Genomic DNA, 21,418 nt, shown 5'->3' on the forward strand with positions numbered 1-21,418 from the left:
TTCAATGTCTTTCTTGCAGTGAGGGGCCCAGAACTGAACACAAACCATGGCTGCCTGACCTCGGGAAGCGAACCCTCTTTTTAAGTTACCCTGTGGATCTGGACTCCAACAGCGGCACGCTACCCCTTGGCTCATTCTAGCGAGCCTTGTGTTATCCCCTTCCACCTTCGAACCTAGTTTCAAGCCCTCTCTATAAGCTCTCCTAGCTCCTGGGCTAGAATCCTACCCTTTGGGGCAGGCGTACCCCATCTGCCGCCAGCAGGCCTGGTGCTGTGTAGACTGACCCGTGGTCAAAACCTTCAAAATTCTGGCACTGACACCAGTCACGGAGCCAGGAATTAATTAATGAGATTTTTCTGATGTAGCCATTGCCACTGTCATTAATTGTGACTGGCAGGAGGGACGAGAACACTACTTGGGATTCTGAACCCTGAACCAGTCGCCCCAAGGCCCTGAAGTCCTTCTTGAGTCCCCTCAGGCTTCTTGAAGAGATTTCCTCGTTGCCCACCTGGAAGGCTAAGGAAGGGTAGTAGTCACAGGGCTGTACCAGATGAGTTTTCTGGTGAAGTCCCTTACCCTGGCTCCAGGGAGGCAGCAGACTTCCCTGTGAGTCCAGTCGGGTCAACATACGGGGCCCTCTGTTCCCCTCAGAGCTGAGTCACCAATCGCCACCACTCTTCTTTCTTTTTTAGTACAGCTGGTCGTAATACGAGGTGTTCTCCGACTCTTCTGTGGGAACTCTTCTGACATGCATGATCTCTTGTCATCATCTTGCTCACTTTGCTGATCCTGAAGTACCAAGGCCTTGTATCTATTGTAGAGGGGTACTAAGGAAGGTGATGCAAGCGGGGGGTAATATGCCATCTAGTCCAAGGAGTAACCTGTTTCCAACCTCCCCTGTCTCCTAGGTCTCTTCCATTTGCCTGGTGGCAAGAGGAAAAGGCAGTGGGTTACTGCAGCTTGCATTGTCAGCTGAGAAAATAACAAGACATTACAGTTCCTTGACTAATGCACTGTTCAACCTCTGTTTGAATTGCAAAAGGAAATATTTTTTGTGTAGCTTTTTCTTTGTTCTTTGAAGTAAATTTTTTCTCTTCCCTCTCTTCCCTCTTTTATTTATTTCATATTTTTTTAATTTATATTTTATTTTCAGGTAGAAGATAGAGGCAGGAGAAAATTATCCCGTTAGAAGGAATTATTTTTGCAAAGTCCTTGCACAAAACATACAGAGTAAAATCAGAGGCATTACATGCTTTATTATATGTAAGACTTTAGAGTTGTTTTACAGTTACAGTGTTTCAGTATTAGTTCTAGTTTACAACTTAATAGTTTTGAATCAAACCCATTACTATTATTATCTACCAATCCTTGGCAATTTATCTCATATGGATTTAGTTTTTACTTTTAGGCTTTGAATGAAAATTTACAGGTTTGTAAGTACTGGTTGGAAAAGTATTATATATTAATGTTTTTCTGATAGCATATGTGATCGAATCAAAATCTTAGTAGGAAGGCTCACCACGCAACTGTGTAATCTGTGCCTGCCACAGATAAATCAGGGTGTTTTAGCAGCACTCAGAATAATTATTCCAACTCTTAACATGTTCTTTCTGCCCAAGATAAAGAAACAGATAAGAAGGGCTCCATTGAGTTGTCTACACACAAGCATTGAGTGATGCCTGGGTTGTGTAGGATGTCAGAGACAGTTGCATGGAGGTACCGAATTTACACAGGCCTTCTAAAAGACCCAAGCCATGCTGGAATGTAGGTGAGATAACTAGGGCATCTCAGAGAGGCCTAGGTACCTTAGATGGGCAACTGAACCAATCTCAAGTGACATAACCACTACCACAAGCAAGCTTACAAGCTGTAAGGGCCCTGTAGTCTACTGAACAGCAGCAACTATGTATAAGCATACTTTTAAACTATGGGAAACATGAGGTAGTAGAAATTCATGAAGAAATTAAGGATGAAGTGGGCCACGCATTTGATTCAAACTATGTTGTATCATATAACTGCATGCTTGCCACTGGTTTAAGGAATACATACAACTGAATGGTATGCTGACAGGTATGCTTTGACTTGGTAAGTTGCAACAACTTGGTTGTATGTTTTGGTTTCCATGTTTGCTGGTGATCTTACAAGTTCTGTTGATAGAGGCCATTTGTACTTGTTTCAACATCACTTTTTAGTATGAGTTTTAAATACTTATATATTGCAAATATTAATTTGGTGTGTCGTACTTCTACAATATATTATTGATTTAATTTTTCTGTTCATATTGCAGAGACAAAGTGTTAGAATGGCATAAAATATGGCCCAGTTCTACTACAAAAGAAGTGTCAATGCTCCCTACAGAGATCGTATCCCTCTTCGTATTGTACGGGCAGAATCTGAACTGTCTCATTCAGAGAAAGCCTATCTGAACGCTGTGGAGAAAGGAGATTATGCCAGTGTAAAGAAAGCTTTGGAAGAAGCAGAAATTTATTTCAAGATCAATATTAATTGCATTGATCCCCTGGGAAGAACTGCACTCCTTATTGCAATTGAAAATGAGAACCTTGAGCTCATTGAGCTGCTCTTAAGTTTTAATGTATATGTGGGAGACGCCCTGCTGCATGCCATACGAAAGGAGGTAGTTGGTGCCGTGGAGCTGCTTTTAAACCACAAGAAGCCCAGTGGGGAGAAACAGGTATGTGCAGGATTTTCTCTAGGTTTATAGTCTGCTCTAATGAAAATAGAATTGTGAGGGAGTAAGCAAAAAGAAAAATAAAACCAACCATCATCCTTGCACTCAAGTATTTAAAGTCAGAAAATCAATGACTTTGATGCTCTATGCATTGTATTCATTTTTATTTAGATGTCATAGGATCATAGAATGGCTTGGGTTGGAAGAGACATCAAAGATCATCTCGTTCCAACCCCTTTGCCATAGGCAGGGACACTTTCCACTAGACCAGGTTGCTCAAAGCCCCATCCAACCTGGCCTCGAACACTGCCAGGGATGGGGCATCTACAACTTTTCTGGGCAACCTGTTCCAATGCTTCACCACCCTCATTATAAAATATGTCTTCCTTCTGTCTGGTCTAAACCCACCCGCTTCCAGTTAAAACTGTTGCCTCTTGTCCTGCCAGAACCGGCCTTGGTTAAAAGTCTTTCTCCATCTTTATCATAAGCCCCCAACTTAGGTTTTGCTTGTGAGACCCCTGACATGGTAACATTATTTCTTCAAATATTAGTGGGAAATCCTTAATCATTTAAAGATACAAATCATTCCAAAGAGAACAGTGGTGGTAAGATGTGGTCTGTTTGAATTAATTATGAAACTCCCTTTTAAATCAATGAAGGTTTCAGCCCCTCCATGTGGAGGTCACTCTGCAAGGAAACACGGGGAGACATGACTCAGTTGATCAGAACTTCAGCCCTGTCTCCTGTAGGTATCCATCCTATCATGTACAGCTAAAAAGGCACAAACTCATCTCCCTTTATCCCTGTCTCCTGCTTCCCCTTGCAATGCCTTGAGACATTTCTAGGAGGTAGCTAGACTCTTGCATATCCTTCTCATTTTAAGAACCTAGTGGAAACAGGATAACATAGCCCATAAATTCTGATACTACTAGGACTCTTTCAGGAAGAAAAACCTTAAAAATAGATATATTTTAATCTATTTCATTTTTCATGTATTATAGGTACTGTATTAATGTATGTCAATGAGTGGTATGTTGAAATGATTACAGCCCTTTCACAGATAATGAATACAATACACTAATTACAATATAAGGTACTTGCTATAGATAGAATTGCAGATAATAGGTGAAGAGTATAATTTTTGCTGATAAAATAACATGAATTCTATGCTTTCTTTTATTATGGTATGAAACAAATATAGTAGGTCTTTGTACAAATGTGTGTGTCTGCCTTCTCTTCTAGACAGTAAAAACAGAACTCCTTTATGGTGACAACAGATTTATGTCAGAGAAAGGGAAGAAAACTAGATTCACTTTATGTTTGTCTCATTTCATTATTTCTCAACTAATAGCACAGATGAGAATACAGTGTATGGGAATTTCTCAATGCAATGTACTATGACCTGGAAGGATCAGTGCACAGCCCTTTGCCAAGCTGGTTAAACCAATTGTGCCTTCAGTCTCTAGCCTCTATAGTGGAAGTTGCCATTTGCAGGCTGGAGTTCATCTCACTTGATGGTAGCCATCCAAAGCTGTGTCTCACCTCTGATCTGGCTGCCGGAGCTCTCGTTACCAATGGAGGAAAATGGAGATCCCTGGAAAGCAACTCATGTCTTTCTTGATTACTTGTAAGATGGCATAAACCACTTTTTGGACTAGCTAGAGAGAGAGTCTACAAATTTACCTTACACAAGGTGCCTAAATTTCAGGCTGTTCTTTAGATTTTCAAGACTAATTTTTGATATGTGGCACAGCTGCTATAATGGAAACGCTTGAATACAAATAGTAAAACTTGGTTTAGGTGAGCTTCACACTGCAGCAGGTGAAAGATAAACTTACTTTTTGGGTGCATACTACAGTGTTAAATTAGCCACAAACTGCTTGGCTCCAAACTAGAGGTTAGCTCAAGTATGTTTTTTCAGTGCCAGAGTCCGCTGCTGGCTGGAATGAAGAGTACTGCTTATCCCTCTATGACTTGGTTCCCCTGGTTACACTGCTGAGGGTCTTCCTATTACTGTAAAGCATGAACAATAATCATGAATCATTTGAACAGAAACATCTCCCTTTTTTGTCTGTACAAGGCTAGGCTTGCTCACTGCAAATTCAAATATTACTTGCAATCCGTGCTTGCAAAAAGTGGTCTTTAAAAAGATTATTTATATGCGCCTGCCATTGTTTGCGCTGGGGACCCCAACAACCATTAAGCTTCTATGGATGTTGTATGTTTAGATAATCACATTGGTTCATTTTTAAGAATAAGTCATGCTGAAGAGAATGTAAATATGGATTACATTTTTTCAATAATGCTGCAATGAAGCGGATACAACTGTTTGTATTTAATATAATCAAAAGTACCTGCTGGCTGAAAAACTGTTACAATAGGCTAAAGATACAAAATGTGGATGCTTAGAATTGTATACTAAAATTTGTATTTTCAGTGTTTAGATAAAAAGATAATGCTTTTCCCCTGGAGAATCAAGTTCCTTTTAAAACTCTTTAAAACTACAACTTGTCTTTTTTATTTTATTTGTAAACATTTGCCACATTGTTTAGATGATGATTCATTTTCAGACTCTGTGCTTTTAATAACATGGTATTTTTGCCTGTTTGATTTTCCTTCTGTGTATAAAGCTGGTCATGTGTGGTAAAATCCTGACCTGTTGAAGTTAGTGGGAGTTCTGCCATTGATTCAGTGAGGTCAAGATTTTACCCTTTTGCTCGTTTTCTTTGTTTTGCTTCTGATGAAAAGTTATTCACAGAGGAGACAGATAATAAGGAGTAAGAAAAATGTATGTGCTAAATACTGCCAAGCTCGAGAAACAGTTTAGATTCACAAATATTTCATTAGTGATGAAAGTTATGAACACTCAAATGCATAAAAACCTGATATGACTCATGATTTAGAAGTAAATGAACTGGCTTTCACTATTTCTTAGTATATATCATTAGTATATTATATATATTATTATAGAATTAGTATATAGTATATATTATCTCATTATATGCTAATGAGATAATATACTAAGCGTTATACATAGCTAATTTCAGATTCACCCTCATACAACAATATAATTATTTTGTAAAACAAAAGAATTTTTAAGCATAGGATTTCCTCCTTAATTCAAGAACTTGATGACAGAAAGCCAGAGAAAAATATCCTCTTGTGTTAACAGAAAGCTGCAAGATGTCAATTCTGACCAAGAATCAATACATTTAGTTAAAATAGTGCATCTTGGCATTTTTTGAAATTTTCCAACCATTATCTTCAAAATCAGGAGATGCCACTAAATTAAAAAAAAACAAACCCAAACAAATAACCAACCAACAAACAAACATAGAAAAGCCAACAGTCAGATTTTGTTAAAGTTCTGTCTAAACTCTCTAGTTTACTGACCATTCAGCTATTAGTCTCTACCTAATATCCATACATGATGTGCTTTACATTTCCAAGACCATATGGGTTACAGTGGGTTGAAGCCAGTTATCAATATATGAATACAACTGGTGCCACCTGGTGACTACAGCTGAGACATACATTTTCAACAGCTTTGAGTTGGATTTGTCTCCCTCTGTTACTCAGTTTGTGAGTGTGGTTTTTGTGGTACACATTAATACAACTCAGGAAAAGGTTATTTTGTCACTTGCATTATACTTTCTACACGTTTTTTAGCTGTACAAGCTGATAGAGCACATGTTAAAGTGAATAACACAAATTAAGGTGAATGAGTTGAGGAAACTTGTCCAAGTACTTTTAAATTACCAGTTCTTCAAAGCCATATGTCCTGAATTATTTGCCAAGTCACTTGTTGCTTACCCTGATGGATAGTTGAATGCCAAATCAAAAGGGGAAAAAAAGCTGTTATTTAAAATATAGTATCTGCAGAAAACCTTTTTATCTTTTAAAATTGCAATGCAGCATCTACAGATGGGATGGGGGGTAGGTAGCACTAAAAAAAAGGAGTAGAATACATTTATCTAAATCACAGCATGTTATAATGCTTGAGGAACCCAGGCACTGATCTTTATCTGGGTGGTTAACCACCTAGATACACATGCATATTCAGGGAAGACTGAAGCAGAGGTGTAGCTGTCTTCTAAAGATGCTACAGAGCACATAAGTGAAGCTGAAGTTTCAGTTACTAAACTTGAATCTGTGTAGCATTGTATAGGCTGGCAGTCTAGGTTTAGAGCATGGGAACCTGACTCCAATGTTTACAGGCATTGCCTGACTAGCAAAAGCACATGGTAGTGCTTTTATGACTCCCTGTTCACCGTTCGATGTTGATCTTGCGATGCTGTGGGTATTTTTATAGATGGACACCCTAGGGACAGCTTTTTGCAGATGTCTGAAAAAAATACCATGCTAGGGCCAGACTGGCATTTGCAAACATAAGGGAATTGCTAGAGAAGGGAGAACTATGGGACAGGGAGAGAAGTGATCACAGTGATATGTCCTTGGTTCACTCTACTTCTGTGGTGTGGAAGTCCGTTAATGTGAAAATACTGCTGGGTGTGGAGGAAGGGTCATGGTAAGAAGGTGGAAGCTGACAGACTGCAGCTGCTGCAGTTTTCTTCCTGTCAGTTTGGAACCAGAAAGTTCGTAGCCATCAAGGCAGTCTGGGAGGTAAATCTCATGTATAGCAGATAATTTAATCTGTGCATGCTTTGGATGCACAGATCAAATGTCACCCTTAGAGTGTCCTCCCCAGAGGTGCTGGTGTCCTCAGTGAGACTTATATTCCTGTCTCCAGTCCACTGTCCAGACATGTTTCTTTATTAACAGGAAGATCTTTCTGGCAGTAGTGCATCAGTTGCTTGTACATCATCTCTGTGTTTCCAGCATGTCCCAGCTAGATACAGGCTATCTAAATTTTTCTCATCTCTTTTTTGTTCAGCATTAGCAGAACAGACAATGCAGAACAGTCAATGCATAATTTCTGATGCCCTGGCATAGAAAACCTTTGTAAGAATTGCTTCAGTTAACCCCATCTCTGCAAGAAAGCTGTGAAATGTGCATTTAATTTCCTGAAGGGAACACAGGTGGTCTTTGGGATCAGCTTCGACTCCTTTCTCCTTTTGTGTGGTGTGGTCTCACACCATGTGCTGAGAAAAGAAGAAACTTCTGGCATAACGTTGGAAGTAGAAAGCTAAAAACAGACTATGTCTATCTCCTGCAACTTTCATAGCCGTTTTGCAGTCCTGGTACAAGAAGTGAAGTCACATGATAAAATACTTTATGTAAAATACCTGTCTTATACTTATTGTGCTAAGAAATGTTATACGTGTTGAATTTCTCTATCTCATACTTGCAACCTCTGTTTCTGCTCCTTGTTCACCCCCGCAGGCTCAGTCATGCCAGTCAAAGTCAAACTAGGAAGCCAGGCCTCAGCTTCTTCAATGTGTTTGCCTCTAAAAATGCAAGTCCATGGTATAGAGAGGTTTTTTTCATTGGTTTTCATGGATTTTCCTGCAGTGTGTCAAAGGCCCAGGAACAGATAAGTTCAATATGTTGTCTAAATTTTGGGAAAAAAAAATAATATTAGAACAAAGAAAGCACAAACTTCCAGAACTTAAAATCTACAGGCAGATATTTCTGAAGGACTGAAAAACACAGCGTGTTCCTTCATGAAGAGCATATTGCAAATGGATACCAGAGACAGGGTATAAAAGTCTGATATGTGGTTAGGAAGCAGTAGAAGATACTGATATCTGAATTAGCAACTCAGCACCTTCATAAGTTTTTACTACCTTTTTAAGGATACAAGTTAATGAAGACTGGGATGATCATAGCAGGGATTGTCAGTGCCACCTGGTTACAGTGGACCTGGAAATGCTCACCTAACCCAAAGTAATGTATACTCACTTTGAAAATAGTCTTCCACCATCCTAATTCTTCCCATAGCTCCCATGCTTTCTGCAAACCTTGTTAGGTTTGTGTTGCATTCAGAGCTATGGATTCAAGTTTCTGATTTCACTACCAGGTTCTAGGACCTCCTTGGGAAGATTATAAGGGTATTTTCAATTTTCTCTACAGACTGTGAGCAACCCTTCTTTATCAACAGTCTACAACTTCCTCAAGAGGGGTAGCAGAGGAGGAGGTGCTGGTCTCCTCTCTCTCTGATGACCAGCAATGGGACATGAGAAAATGGAATGAAGCTGCATCAGGGGAATTTTACATCGGACATGAAGTAAAAGGATCTTCACTGAGAGAATAGAATCATAGAATCATACAATCATAGAATTGTAAGGGTTGGAAAGGACCTTAAGATCATCTAGTTCCAACCCCTCTGCCACGGGCAGGGACACCTTGCCCTAAACCACGTGGTCCAAGGCTCTGTCCAACCTGGCCTTGAACACTGCCAGGAATGGAGCATCCACAACCTCCCTGGGCAACCCATTCCAGTGCTTCACCACCCTCACTGCAAAGAACCTCTTCCTTATATCTAATCTAAACTTACCCTGTTAAAGTTTGAAGCCATTACCCCTTGTCCTACCACTACAGTCCCTAAGGAAGAGTCCCTCCGCAGCATCCTTGTAGACCCCCTTCAGATACTGGAAGGCTGCTATGAGGTCTCCACGCAGCCTTCTCTTCTCCAGGCTGAACAGCTCCAACTCTCTCAGCCTGTCTCCATACGGGAGGTGCTCCAGCCCTCTTATCATCCTCGTGGCCCTCCTCTGGACTCGCTCCAACAGCTCCATGTCCTTTTTATGTTGAGGACACCAGAACTGTACGCAGTACTCCAAGTGAGGTCTCACAAGAGCAGAGTAGAGGGGCAGGATCACCTCCTTCGACCTGCTGGTCACGCTTCTTTTGATGCAGCCCAGGATACGGTTGGCTTTCTGGGCTGCAAGCGCACACTGCCGGCTCATGTTAAGCTTCTCATCAACCAACACCCCCAAGTCCTTTTCTGCAGGGCTGCTCTGAATCTCTTCTCTGCCCAGCCTGTAGCAGTGTCTGGGATTGCCCCGACCCAGGTGTAGGACCTTACACTTGGCTTGGTTAAACTTCATAAGGTTGGCATTGGCCCACCTCACAAGCGTGTCAAGGTCCCTCTGGATGGCATCCCTTCCCTCCAGCGTACCAACCGAACCACACAGCTTGGAACTGAACCACACAGCTTGGGTGATTGGTCACTGGAACAGGCTCCCCAGGGAAGTGGTCACAGCACCAAGACTGTCAGAGTTCAAAAAGCATCTGGACAATGCTCTTAGCCATACAATTTACTTTTAGATAGTCCTGCAAGGAGCAGGGAGTTGGACTCAATGATCCTTATGGGTCCCTTCGAACTTGAGATATCTTATGATTCTATGATTTAAGAGCCTTTTTACTAGTCTCTCTGGTCATGGTAGGCTTTACAACTGGGATATTCTTGAGCAGCTGAGTAAAAGGTATGGTATGTTCTAGTCTTTATTTCTGGGGGAAAGGACTGAAATGAAATAGATAAAACTTTTGTGTAGGGAGTAAGGGCAACAAGCTCTGATTATATGTTTTTACATTTAAAGAAATGGAGTCTGGTACCGTGTAATCCAGATGTGAATCCAGAAATCAAACCCAGCGAAACATATCCTAATGCTGCTGTATGCCACATGCACAATGCTTGCCAGGGACATTTTAACCCTGTGTGAGCAAGAGGATCTAGGACATTTTGGCGTTCTAAAGCCCAAAGGTGTGTGGTGGCAGCATCTTCACCCAGGGAGACATCAGTCATCATCCCACAACTGGGTGTTGAAAGAGCTGGCAGAAAGCTACAGGGAGGTCTGTTCAGCCCCCTGACCTGGATGATAGGCAGACCAATGCCTCAGAGCTTGCTCTGGCATTTGTGTGCTGCTCAGTGTGTTAGCAGCCACTGAGAACTCCTGGACAGGAGAGTTATCCGGGTGGATCACTAGGAAAGCTTGATATCCTGGGACTTTTTTGGAGGTGGAGAGAGCAGGGGCATTATTTTGCTATCACACGCTAAACTTATATTTTATAAATCTTGACGCATTTAGCTGATCGATAATTATTTGGAGTGTGGGAAGGCAGAAGAGGAGGTGTTGACAATACAAGTTGTCTTTCACTGCAATCTACTGCATACAATTTTCATCAGAATAAACAATGATTGATGCTATACCAAAATCTGTCTCACCATTTGATTTTTCTAGTATTGCCATGTAGTTTTGGGGAGAATGAAAAGGATATAAGAGAACACCCAGGAGGAGGGAATGGTCCTGTGTGAGATGTGTTAAGGATGTTGCATGGTATAGTTTGTAGGCCACTGGGGCAGGCTGCTGTGTGGATGTTCAGGCGCACACCTAAGCTATCTGTGGAAGAGATACAGACAGCAAAGCTAGACAGCTTTGCAGGCAAAGTGTCTTCAGTCTGGCAGCGTTCCCAGAAATAGAGAAAAAGTCTAAAGGTGAAAAGTCAGGAAACGGCATGAAGGCGGCACAGAGCCCGGAGAGTCATTTTCCATCCCTGAAATCCTGGCAGCATAGATTCTGCTCTACTGATAGAGCTCCTATCAAGTCTGACAGAGTTCCTATCTCCTAGGAAATTCCCCACATGTGGCTTCATCACCCACTCTGTTTGTTTCATGTCTCTTAGTATCTTTGAACTTCTTGAAATTGCCCTTTGAGGAATCTCAGGGTCCTGAGGTGAAGCCAGTGATCTTTGGAGTTGTGCTCATAGCCCAGCTTCAGTCTCAGTCAGGCTCCTTTTATGGAGCAGAGCATTTAGTCAGCTTCATCAATTATTTTCCTTCCATGCTTCATGGGATGATACCATTTTCCCAGCCCTGCATTGGCCCACAACCCAGTAGTGTACATGGGAAAGTTGCTGTGTTGTGGTTGTACCTCCTCCTGGTAACAGTGTGGGTCATCATGGAGAAGACCAGGGAACGTATACAGGTTGTAGGCCCAGTATACCTGCAATGGAGTTAAACTACAGAGATACTGGACCTTTTGTTTTAAGATGTTTTTCAGATTTTCACCTAGTTTCCAAACTGGGATTTATATTGGTGAAGCAGGGGCAGAAAGAAAGTGAAAGATTTTATGAGCACTGCATGATGCCTTGTAGTTTTTCTTATCTAAAACTCTCTCCAATAACTTTGGAAAATATCAGTCATAATTACTTGTGTAATGCTCTTCATCTGTTGAGATTAAAACATCATTTTTGTTTTGAAAATGTCTTTCACAGAAGTTGATGAACTAAGTGCCTTTTTGCAATGTTCTGATTAATGACAGTCTAGCTAGTGATATGTATGGAGGAGGCAATGCAAAGCTATTTTGTTGGGCTTGAAGTACACAGTCTTGAAGTGGAATGTGAGAGCAGGAAGGTGGTTCTTCCCACTCTTGGCTGTCTGAGTGGGTAGCTGAGTTTGTTGTGGTTTTTTTGGTTTTTTTTTTCCCAATAGCATCTGATTAATTAGAAATTTCTGACAGGTTTTAACATATTAATAGGCAGAGATGAATGAGAGAAGCTGTGTAGAGGATATTTCAGTTTACTGATGAAATAGATATAGTAGTCTACCCATATGTTCAGTCTTCATATAATCATTTGGGCACATGAAAACAACATGTAGCTTTTAAGGAGAGGTGTACCATAAAGGTGGAGATTACTAATTGCATATAAGATGGAGATATGGATTTACAAAAGTATTGTTCTTTGATTTTTTTACAGGGATGCTGATTGTTTTTAAGTTCAAAAAAATCTGCCTGTAAGTGTCATTATGTCTTGGCAATAAACCCAAACTGTCTGTGTTTATATGCATCGGAGGTAGGGTGGGTGGCTGTGTAGAAAAACCTGTGACAATCACTAAAGAAAGACTCTAGAATCATAGGATAACAAAAGCTGGTATGCGGGTGCCATCAAATAGAGCTGCTAGCAATTTCGATATAGAGGTAGGCAACGTGTTCTACAATATGCAGCCATCACCTTGTAACAAATACTAAGTCACAATATTGTAAAGTTGAAGCAGTGACAAAACAAGCATGCAGAAATATGGGGAACTGTGATAGTTTCTTGACCTGTACAAAAATTATGAGAAATTTTTTATTGGAAACATTAAAAAAAAATAAATTTGACTAGCAAGATTCTTAGATTCCTGGCAGGTACTGTTGTTGATCATGACTGTTACCAGTCACATTGTCACCAGCAGTGAATCTCATCCTCCATTTTAGCAGTTTGCAGAAGTTCAGAAAATATTAATGATGACAAATACAAATTTAGTTCAAAGACAATTGGTGAACCAAATGTCTACCTAAACTTTAAGTAACTTCTGCCTAAACCTTAAGTACCTTCTAACCCTAAACATTCAGAAACATTAAGTGCTTTTCTGTCATTATTTGCTGCCTTTTTCACACTTCATGTTTTCAGCTCATGCTGGAAATGAAAGTACTTTCTACCATAAGGAGATGAATGCAGATCAGCAATAAACATTAGAAAAATCTAAAATAAATCAAAATCTCTAGAAGGGTAATGCAAAAATGAGGTCTGTGGAAAAGTCAGATTTCTCCTCAAGAAGTCACATTTTCAGCACTGATTTCTTTTCTTTTAAACTTGTTGAGCCCCACTTTACAGCACTCACCCAAGCTTACAATCAGAATAGGGACAGAATACAAAGAAAAAAAGAAAAGGTCCAAAATCTCTGCCTTCTATAGTTAGTGGTCCTGTACTGTAATTTTCATAAGTTTCCATGCTTGGAATCCTGTTTGCAAAACCTACCTGCTTTCACTTCCTGACAACTCAACAGCTGGAAAGATAGTTTCAACTAAAGATTTTAACAGCCTTTCTGTACTTGAAAATAGCTTAAGAATCATCTCTGAGGCCAGTTGTATAAATTAAGAAGACCAAGAGGATCAACGAATAGAACCTTTTTTGATTGAGGTAGGCTTGTCTTCTAAGGTCTAGGCATCCCCATAGCAAATTATCTTTGTGTTTAGATGTGCAATTTAACTTATGAAGTTAACAAATTTATAAACATTAAAGGAGCAATATAAAGAAATCAGTATCTTGTCTGCCTAGAGCAGCCTCTCAGGGAACACTTAATGATTTTACCCTTGACAAAACAGATTGAGAAGATCTGTGCTATATAGAATCATAGAATCATAGAATCGTAAGGGTTGGAAAGGACCTTAAGATCATCTAGTTCCAACCCCCCTGCCATGGGCAGGGACACCTCGCCCTAAACCATGTGGCTCAAGGCTCTGTCCAACCTGGCCTTGAACACTGCCAGGGATGGAGCATCCACAACCTCCCTGGGCAACCCATTCCAGTGCTTCACCACCCTCACTGCAAAGAACTTCTTCCTTATATCTAATCTAAACTTCCTCTGTTTAAGTTTGAACCCATTACCCCTTGTCCTACCACTACAGTTCCTAAGGAAGAGTCCCTCCGCAGCATCCCTGTAGACCCCCTTCAGATACTGGAAGGCTGCTATGAGGTCACCACGCAGCCTTCTCTTCTCCAGGCTGAACAGCCCCAACTTTCTCAGCCTATCTTCATATGGGAGGTGCTCCAGCCCTCTTATCATCCTCGTGGCCCTCCTCTGGACTCGCTCCAACAGCTCCATGTCCTTTTTATGTTGAGGACACCAGAACTGTACGCAGTACTCCAAGTGAGGTCTCACAAGAGCAGAGTAGAGGGGCAGGATCACCTCCTTCGACCTGCTGGTCACGCTTCTTTTGATGCAGCCCAGGATACGGTTGGCTTTCTGGGCTGCAAGCGCACACTGCCGGCTCATGTTAAGCTTCTCGTCAACCAACACCCCCAAGTCCTTTTCTGCAGGGCTGCTCTGAATCTCTTCTCTGCCCAGCCTGTAGCAGTGCCTGGGGTTGCCCCGACCCAGGTGTAGGACCTTGCACTTGCCTTGGTTAAACTTCATAAGGTTGGCATTGGCCCACCTCACAAGCGTGTCAAGGTCCCTCTGGATGGCATCCCTTCCCTCCAGCGTATCAACCGAACCACACAGCTTGGTGTCGTCGGCAAACTTGCTGAGGGCGCACTCAATCCCACTGTCCATGTCACCAACAAAGATGTTGAACAGGACCGGTCCCAACACCGATCCCTGAGGGACACCACTCGTTACAGGTTTCCAACTGGACATCGAGCCATTTACCACAACTCTTTGCGTGCGGCCATCGAGCCAGTTTTTTATCCACCGAGTGGTCCATCTATCAAATTGATGTCTCTCCAATTTAGAGACAAGGATGTCATGTGGGACAGTGTCGAATGCTTTGCACAAGTCCAGGTAGATGACATCAACTGCTCTGCCGCTGTCCATCAGTTCCGTGGCTCCATCATAGAAGGCCACCAAATTGGTCAGGCAGGATTTCCCCTTAGTGAAGCCATGTTGGCTGTCACCAACCACCTCGTTGTTTTTCATGTGCCTTAGCATGTTTTCCAGGAGAAACTGTTCCAAGATTTTGCCAGGCACAGAGGTGAGACTGACTGGTCTGTAGTTCCCCGGGTCTTCCACCTTCCCCTTCTTGAAAACGGGGGTTATATTACCCTTCTTCCAGTCATCGGGAACTTCACCTGACTGCCAGGATTTTTCGAATATGATGGACAGTGGCTTAGCAACTTCATTCGCCAGCTCCTTCAGGACCCGTGGATGGATTTCATCAGGTCCCATGGACTTGTGCACGTTCAGGTTCTTAAGATGGTCTCGAACCTGATCCTCTCCTACAGTGGGCCTAAGGTCTTCGTTCTCACAGTCCCTGCATTTGCTTTCCAAGACTTGGGTTGTGTGGTCAGAGCATTTGCTGGTGAAGACTGAGGCAAAGAAGTCATTAAGAACCTCAGCCTTCTCCAAATCCATGGTAGCCAGTTCTCCTGATAGCTTCTGGAGAGGGCCTACATTGTCCCTAGCCTGTCTTTTATTTGCTACGTATCTATAGAATCCTTTCCTGTTATCTTTTACATCCCTTGCCAAACTTAATTCTAGCTGGGCCTTAGCTTTCCTAACCTGGTCCCTAGCTTCTCGGGCAATGCTCCTGTATTCTTCCCAGGCCGCCTGTCCTTGCTTCCACCTTCTATAAGCTTCTTTTTTCCCTCCAAGTTTCCTCAGCAGCTCCTTGTCCATCCATGGAGGTCTCCTGGCCCTCCTGCTGCACTTTCTTCTAGTCGGGATGCAACACTCTTGAGCACGTAGCAGGTGATCCTTGAATACCGACCAGCAGTCTTGGGCCCCCCTGCCCTCTAGGACTGTATCCCATGAAACCTTACTAAGGAGGTTCCTGAAGAGGCCAAAGTCTGCTTTCTTGAAGTCCAGGGCAGTGAGCTTGCTGCACGCTCTTCTCACCGTCCTGAGGATCTCAAACTCAACCATCTCGTGATCACTAGAGCCAAGGCTGCCCTGGAGCGTTACATTTCCAACCAGTCCCTCCCTGTTGGTGAGCACAAGGTCCAGCATGGCACCTCTCCTCGTCGGCTCCTCTACTGCTTGAAAGAGGAAGTTGTCTTCCACACAATCGAGGAACCTCCTGGATTGCTTGTGCCGGGCCGTACCGTCCCTCCAACAGATAAATATATCAATATATGATATATATATCAATATATGATATATATTATATATTGATATATATATCAATATATGTATACAGATATATGTATGTAAGGGGTGGGAGTCAGCTCCCAGTTCAGATGCCTGAAGCTGAATGCAATGTAGCAGTAGAGCCAGGAGTCTATGCAGAGATGTCTCCTACATCAGGGCAGCCTGCCGGTCCTTCACCTGTGCTGCAAAGGAGTGAGACCCTCCAGTAGGTCTTGTGTCATATCTCTGTAGATCTCTGATTCTTCAGGGTATGCTAAATGGTACTGGATGCCTATGTAGATACCTGAATCTCTCCTTTAGTGTTCATATATAAGCCAGATATCTGAGCTTCCAATAAGGTCAGTGAAGAGCTAGACGATCTGCTGACCAAATGCAAGTGTCTACCATAGGCTAAAAAAATATTTATCTGGACCCTACTGACTGCATCAACCAGGGGCCCAGCTGGGAGGCTCACATGTAGTGGGTAAGTGAAATGTGAGGCATTCTAGTATATCTATGGGACATGTGTGGTCCTGGAAGTTATGACACAGTACCTGTGTGAGATCTGTGCATGTGCGGAGTGGTGACTTGAGGTCACACAGGACAGCTGGAGGTATCTGAAATAATACTAGACAGCTACATGGGGGCTGTTGAGATGAGCCCTAGTTTTCCACTGTTTATATCAGGAGCTTAAAAACCTAATTCACATATAGAGCCCATAATTAGGTGATTAAATCTCGAGGTAAATCTATCCTGTAGTTTCATCTACAACAGATCCTCTCTCTGACAGTGTCCAATGCAGAAAGCCAGGTAAGATTTTAGGAACAGGACCACCAGAGCCTTATTGTTGAAAGAAAATCTTTCAAAGGCACAGCAATTCCTGATGCACACAAACTTCCAGACAATCTAGTGCTGCAAAGTGGTCCACTGAAAAAGATTTCAAAGAGCCATTTGAGAGTTCTTCCTTGAATGAGCCACTGTGCTGAAATGGTTACCTGGAACTTGCCTGTTGAGATACCTCTTAAGATGTATGCAAGGAGGAGTAGAATTCAAAGGACTTTTTCGAAGTGAACATTAGTCTTCGAGCGTCAAACATGCAATCATACCTACTCATCTTTAAAATGAATGGCTTTCCGAACCTTCAGCTGTGGGAAAACACTATGAAAATATAAAAAACAGAAACATGCCACTGTCAAGAAGCTTGCTCATGTATGATTCTCCACCTTTGACCATCAACTTTGCTCTTGGCATAGGGCATCCCTTGTCACATTGTTCTGTGAGCAATTAAATGTATGAAATCTGATTTCCACACAGGTATGTGCATCATGATTTCATCTGGTTTTAATGTTATGAATGTTCATCAAAGCTTTCCAAGAGAATGATGCACTCATAATATCCTTTTTTTGCATAAGTTCTCTAGTATCTAGTCATATAGTTGGGTTCACACTCCAGAACTTTCTTTAGATCCCAGTAACCCATCTCTTTTAGGGAACTTTCAGGAATTTAGTATTGCTAATATTCCTTCCTCTTAACATGTAACTGGAAGGCCACAACAAAGTCGGAAGTCAGAAGGGGGACTAACAGAGTCCAATTACGTGATTACAGAAGCTTACTTTTATTAGGAGACTACCAAATTAGCCTGTCACCACTGTTTTCTGGATAGAGGATACACATGTCACATATTGTGCTGACAGAAGTATTTTAATTGTCCTTTAGACCAGTGCCAGGATACATATCTTCTACATCTTCACCCTGGACTGGCAGAAGGCAAAATTATTTCCCTTTTTAATTCAGCAATTAAAATATTACTGAGGGTTGGTAATAAAATATTATCTAAGTTTGTAAGCTTGTCACAATGTGTGAGGCCTTCTGTCAGAATGTCATGGTTTAAGCCTACCTGGCAACTAAGTACCACACAGCTGTTCACTTGCACCTTGCTCTCCTCCCCCAGTGGGTTGGGAAGGAGAAACAGAAAAAATGTAAAAACCTGTGGGTTGAGATAAGAACCTTTTAGTAAATAATATAATGATGCACAACACAATTGCTCACAACCCACTGACCAATACCCAGCCCAACCCAAGCAGCAAGCAGTCCCTTCTGGGTGACTCCCCCCCAGTTTATAAACTGGGCATGATGTGCTGTTATATGGAATACCCCTTTGGCTAGTTTGGTGTCCTGTCTCTGCTTCCTCCTGGCTTCCCATGCCCCTCCTCACTGGCAGAGCATTAGACTGAAAAGTCCTTGATCAGGGTAAGTTCTATTGAGCAACAACTAAAACATCGGCGTGTTATCAGCATTGTTCTCGGACTAAAGCCAAAACGCAGCACTGTACCAGCTACTGAGAAGAAAATTAACTCTATCCCAGACAAAACCAGAACACAGAAAAAAAGGAAAACTGACATATCTATCTCCGAAGCCTTATGTTCCATATTATGTACTGCCGAGATGCAGCTGGATATTTGCAGAAAATGCAAAAAGGTCTGCCACCATTTTATTTGCTACCAATTAGGTTTATGTCACCAATTGCAAGTTGAAACTTCTCTTCCCTGCTCATTTAAACCTCTGCTTATTAAGCCTTTGTCACTATCATGCACTGAATTGAATAAACATATACTTACATAAGCTCAAAGAAAAAATCTTCCCATATCTTAAACACATTAAGAATACCTTTTTACCCATTCGTTACTAGGAGGCACCATGTGTGTAAGATATGTACAGATCAAGATCTGCAATCAGTCAGTAAGCTCAAGAGGAATACAACACTAAGATAAGACTAACCTGAAACAAGAACTCACATTATTAAAGGATTTGAACCAATCCATTCCTCTTGGCACCAGTTTCAAAGGCTTCTTTCTAGCAATCTACCCTTAAATACTCTTAACTATTCTGCTCCTGGTCTCTCCCAGTAAAGGACAGTTGATAACAATGCATGCCTCTCCCATTTCTCCTTTGCAGTGGAAATCGAAAAGGATTTTTAATACTTCTAGCAATTGTCTGTTGTTTACCACTACATCTTTCCAAACCCTCATAAGAAGTAGGATTTTTCAATTGATTCATGCATGCAGGGAGGATCTCAAAGTGTCTATAGTGTAAGGAATTAAGCACAGATGAGAATATCATTAACCTGTAATAAAATCGCATTGCCAGTCCTTTGCCTCTCAAAAGAACTTCAACTCCCAGCATATCCTAGTGTAGTTGTATGAGCCTTGGTCTCCTCAGTCTACTTCAGAAACATGTTCTGTTTTGCATCTGCAAAATATGGAAAACTTACAGTATGGTTCAAAAACTAGAGCTGCTGCCCAATAGAAAACCACTGAATAATATACCAGGAATAATATACTTATGAAAGAGCTTGCTATGACAATTCTCTGCATCCTTTGCAGATTTATGAGGTTTCTGTGTCCCTAGCATACTCTTTTATATTCCTTTCTCATATTTTGAAAAGATATAAACCATTTTTCTTTGTTTTGCAAATTGCCTGGTTCCCACTTTGTTCTTTAAGAGCATAACCCTTTTAATTTTCTCAGACATTAAATTTACTTCCCAGCTGTAAAGATATCTCAAATTACTTTGCAATGCTAAATAATTGCAATCAGCTGTAAAGAAGTTTAGCTAATTCCCACCGTTCCTTCTGAGATGCTTGTATCTGCTAATCAGTTTGTTGATACCTAGAGAGGCCATCAATCTGTTAATTTTCTTTCTGCAAAAGTTCCTTTTCAAAAACCATCTTTCTCACTCCTTATCCAGTGGGATGCTTTTTCCTGTTTCTAGATCCTGCTCGGATTTTAAGAACTCTTACATTTTGCTCAAGATCTCACTGGAGAAGCAAGTCAGTTTCCTCCTGGCTCCCCAGCTAATGATTGAAGCCATTTTGGGAGAAGGCAAAATATAGAGAAAGGCAAGATCTTTTCCACATTTTTCTAATCAGACCAGAGACGTTCTCAGGGAATGGAATGTCAAGCATAAACTTCACTAAAATGATTTTTTCTTTATAAATTATTCTGTGTGTATCTATGCATCCATTTAGAAACATTCAGTTGGGAAGGACTCCACTAGGTCTACTTTGAACATTCAGAAAGTTTCAATATTGGTTTTGCTCATCATGCAAACTTTGAGAAAGGCATATAAGAGCTTTATTATGATGCCAAATGACTAATTCGAGTTATCCTTTAATCATTTCCACAATAAGTTCTTTTTTTCTTTCTTCGCTCATATACCTTTCCAAACCATTTTCATTTTCTTCTTTCATTGTCCTTGAGTGAAAAAAACAGTTTGCTTATCACTTTTCACTCAAGCAATGCCCAGTTCTTACTTGAAAAACTCCTTTACCTAGTTTCAAAAAGATATGCGGTGAGAGAGCAGGTGTGAGTTTCAGAGCTGGAAACAATTTCAAAATATGCTGACAGTCTTTTACTGAGTGTGTACTTTGACATAATTTCCCACTGTTGCTCAAGCTATTGACATTGTCTGAAGGAAGGGCATATCCATCCACTAATAATGCTCACAGGAAAACATTAATTGAAAATGACCAGTACAGGCTGTATTTTGGATCAGCTCCCAGAGATACAGAGAAAAAAAAAAAAAAAAGGAAAGAGTAATAAAGCACAGAAGCCTTTTGTAATCAGTGACACTGAAGAAATGTGTGCCCTAAATCTATCAACTCAAATATTTTTTACACTGATTCTATCTGGAAACTGATGTAAATTAATTTTACATAATTTTCTTTCAATTCTCAGTTCTCCTTTTTCAAGTAAAAGAAGTTTATGCTTTTTCACACCAGGGAGGATCCTGAAGAAAATGAACTAATAGTTTGCTTGTACCTACCTAGACGAAAGCATAGACATGAATAGCAGCCTACCAGGATTTTTCCAGAACAAATCTTGTAATAACAGTATAATTTACATTCTTCACCAGGTAGCAAGCTCTGTTATGTTGGGGAAAAGCAGTACATGCCATATAGCTCAAGTTTTGTAAGATTTCATAAACTGTCACTCAAAATACAGTCTAAGAAAACCATACTCAGAGTAGCTGCCAGCTACTTAGTGAAAGAGGAAGAATGAATCAGAGGGATGAAACAAGCAATTCTGCAGGGGTCTATCCCAATGAGTATATTCATTCATGACATTTAAGATGAAATAGAGGGTGTGTTAAATCTGTAGACAACAAAAAGCTGGGGGGATCACAAGGTTATTGCAGGACACAGTTAGAATTCAGAA

At 41.2% G+C, this 21,418-nt stretch overlaps 1 protein-coding gene across 2 annotated transcripts in view; it reads left to right on the forward strand.

Moving 5' to 3' along the window:
- The window catches only part of TRPC4 (transient receptor potential cation channel subfamily C member 4), a 134,813-nt gene that overhangs the window by 44,084 nt on the left and 69,311 nt on the right, over positions 1–21,418 (forward strand). For both annotated transcript variants that reach the window (XM_030477059.1, XM_030477058.1), the window contains exon 2: positions 2,288–2,692. Coding sequence is in view for 1 of the 2 variants with exons in the window: in XM_030477058.1 (XP_030332918.1) it covers positions 2,315–2,692 (378 nt within the window). In the remaining variant the exon portion in view is untranslated. The remainder of the gene's footprint in view (positions 1–2,287; positions 2,693–21,418) is intronic.

Source organism: Strigops habroptila, chromosome 2 (assembly GCF_004027225.2).
Source record: "Strigops habroptila isolate Jane chromosome 2, bStrHab1.2.pri, whole genome shotgun sequence".
NCBI lineage: Eukaryota > Metazoa > Chordata > Aves > Psittaciformes > Psittacidae > Strigops > Strigops habroptila.